Source organism: Cephus cinctus, unplaced genomic scaffold (assembly GCF_000341935.2).
Source record: "Cephus cinctus unplaced genomic scaffold, Ccin1 Ccin1_scaffold3342, whole genome shotgun sequence".
Taxonomy (NCBI): Eukaryota; Metazoa; Arthropoda; class Insecta; order Hymenoptera; family Cephidae; genus Cephus; species Cephus cinctus.
Genome location: NW_014334553.1, coordinates 1 through 2,385, shown reverse-complemented (window position 1 = coordinate 2,385; position 2,385 = coordinate 1). Strand labels below are relative to the sequence as shown.

Here is a 2,385-nt window from a genome sequence, read left to right as displayed (position 1 = left end):
TATCAGCTTGTTGATTCTTTTGATTGTTGTTTTAATCCTACTTTTTTCTTGATGACTTATGGCTATATTGTCAAATTGTCTACTTATGAGGAACGATTTATATGCATGGAGACGTTTGATGTTCTTATTGTCATATTTGATGAAATAATCGTCTCTTTTTTTTATTTTTGGCACTGTTGTTTTTATTGTTTTGTAGATTTTTTCTTCGAGTGTGTCAATGTAAGTATCAATTTCCTCTATTGATAGGTTTCTGTCGTATGGTATATTTATATCCTCAGAGTATGACCTCAGTAGGTGTTTGTTAAATTTCCGCCAATTCGCCTTTTTATAGTTGAAAGAGGCTGGATGATCAGCCAGGTTTTCCGCGATATTGGGTGCGCACTCGTTGGTATTGATAGTCAGGGTGATGGCTAAGTGGTCACTGTCAAAAGGTAGTGTCTTAAGTTTTCCGTTGACCAGGTCATCGACGTCTATCCTCATGTCTATTATACAGTGGTCTAAATAGGAGTTGGCTTTTGGATAAGTTGGTTTTTCGGGAGATAGGAGCGCTATTTTGAACTCTAGGTAGTTGTTATTAATCCATTCAATAAACTTGTCACCTCGATCGTTTGATTTCGCATCTCCCCAGGTAATACTTTTGGCGTTTATATCTCCGGCGATTATGTAGTAGTTTTTACTATCATCCAGTTTGAACTCGACCATCAGCTTATGGAATTCATTGGTGAATGTATGCCTGGTGTCTTGCGTCGCATATATGCTGATAATTATGAGATTTGCCTTGGAATTGGTTTTGATCTTGATGGCTGTGAATTCTAATACCTTATTTTTGGCTGAGTTAGGATAGTGAATAGTTGAGTACTTGTATTTACTATGTATCGCAATGGCAGTGCCTCCGCCTTTTGATGAATTTGGTCTGTCCGTTCTGATAACCTGGTGATTATTTAGCTGTATTTTGTGCTTTGCGTTAAGTTTGGTTTCAGATATTAAACAGATGTCTAATTTGTGCTGATCAATGAATTTTTGTAAGTCATACCGTTTTTTTAGGGTGCTTATTGAGTTAGCGTTTATTGCCGCAATTTTGAGTTTTTCTGGAGCCATTATACCGTCGTGTAGATATCAGCCATTAGCCGGTCGATTCTGTTTGAGTTGTTATCTATTTTTGAGTTGAGTTGTTGTAATTCTTTAAGTATTTCTGATTTAAATGAGTTTAACAGGTTTTCAATATTACCCATGCTATGATCCAGAGTATTTACTTGAGGTGGTGGTTGTATCGTTGATGGTTCTTCAAATGGCCAGTTATAGCTAGGTGCTGATGTTTTGTTCCTGGGTAGTGGTGGATAGTAGTTATTATTATGCATTGTTTCTACTTTGTTCGCGTATGTCAGTCCAGGCTTTACGTAGTTATTAATTGCCTGAGTGATTTTCCTTTTCTTCATAATATTTTGTTGTTTATCTGCTTTTCTTGCATCTGCAATTAATTTAAGCGCTGGGCATCCTCTGTAGCTTGCTGGGTGTCCTGTTTCATTGCAGTTGATGCATTTGAGTGTGCTTCTGTCTTGTGTAGTTTGGAAATGGCAATCTTTCGATTCATGATCACCTGCACATTTCACGCAGACTGGCGCTAAGTGGCAGTTTGAGCTGGAATGTCCTGTTTGTTGGCACCTTTTGCACATAAAAATTATTGGTTTTCTTAGCCTCTCCCACCTAATTGGCTGGGAGAGTAGTCTTTTAGTTCTAGTCATTGGAGCAGTTTGACTATCATGAGTAACCGACACTATAAAGTGGTATAAGTTAGGCTTGTTCTTGTCGAAAATCATTTTACTTACTTTGGTGATTCTGACCTCATTTAGTTTTAGGTCTTCAAGAGCCTCCTTAACGTCATTTTCGTCGTATCCACCCCTGATACCTTTTAAGACTATTGTTTTGATTTTTAGCTGCCTAGGTGTATATGTAAATAATTTCCTGTTACTGGTTTTCCTTAACGTCATTTTCGTCGTATCCACCCCTGATACCTTTTAAGACTATTGTTTTGATTTTTAGCTGCCTAGGTGTATATGTAAAGAATTTCCTGTTACTGGTTTTCATTGCTGCTATAATACTGTTATAGATCTCAATACTCCCTGGGTAGATTCTAGTGAATTTGTCATCAAATTCTCTTACTATGAAGTCCGCAGGCGATATGTTCATGGACTTGAGGTATTCTATCGTTGGTTTAATTCCAACCATTTGTATGAATATTGGAGGTGCTCGGATCTTGGATGATGGTTTTGGCGCTGTTTGTTCCATATTTATTTTTGGTGGTGACGTTTGTTTACCTTTTGGGTTTCTTTTCTTTCCGTTGGCGCTTACGTCGGTTTCTGTTTCCTCGCTGTCTGTTAGTACTGC

General features: G+C 37.7%; 1 protein-coding gene across 1 annotated transcript; it reads right to left on the bottom strand.

Annotated features, from left to right (window-relative positions):
- Positions 1 to 1,025: 1,025 nt before the first annotated feature.
- On the bottom strand, positions 1,026 to 2,375 carry LOC107274553 (nucleic-acid-binding protein from transposon X-element). Its single transcript, XM_025091807.1, has 3 exons — positions 2,057 to 2,375; positions 1,229 to 1,950; positions 1,026 to 1,153 (listed from the first exon to the last, which is right to left on the bottom strand). The coding sequence occupies exons 1-3, from the start codon at positions 2,284 to 2,286 to the stop codon at positions 1,098 to 1,100; spliced, it is 1,008 nt and encodes a 335-aa protein (XP_024947575.1). The 5' UTR covers positions 2,287 to 2,375; the 3' UTR covers positions 1,026 to 1,097.
- Positions 2,376 to 2,385: the final 10 nt, after the last annotated feature.

What these genes read in the sequence shown, in the direction of transcription:
- LOC107274553 (XM_025091807.1), bottom strand. Translation starts at nt 2,286, where the DNA reads ATGGAACAAACAGCGCCAAAACCATCATCCAAGATCCGAGCACCTCCA. An exon ending in AGTAACAGGAAATTCTTTAC is followed by an intron (nt 1,951 to 2,056) that starts ATATACACCTAG and finishes GAAATTATTTAC; the next exon opens with ATATACACCTAGGCAGCTAA. An exon ending in TACTCTGGATCATAGCATGG is followed by an intron (nt 1,154 to 1,228) that starts GTAATATTGAAA and finishes ACTCAAAAATAG; the next exon opens with ATAACAACTCAAACAGAATC.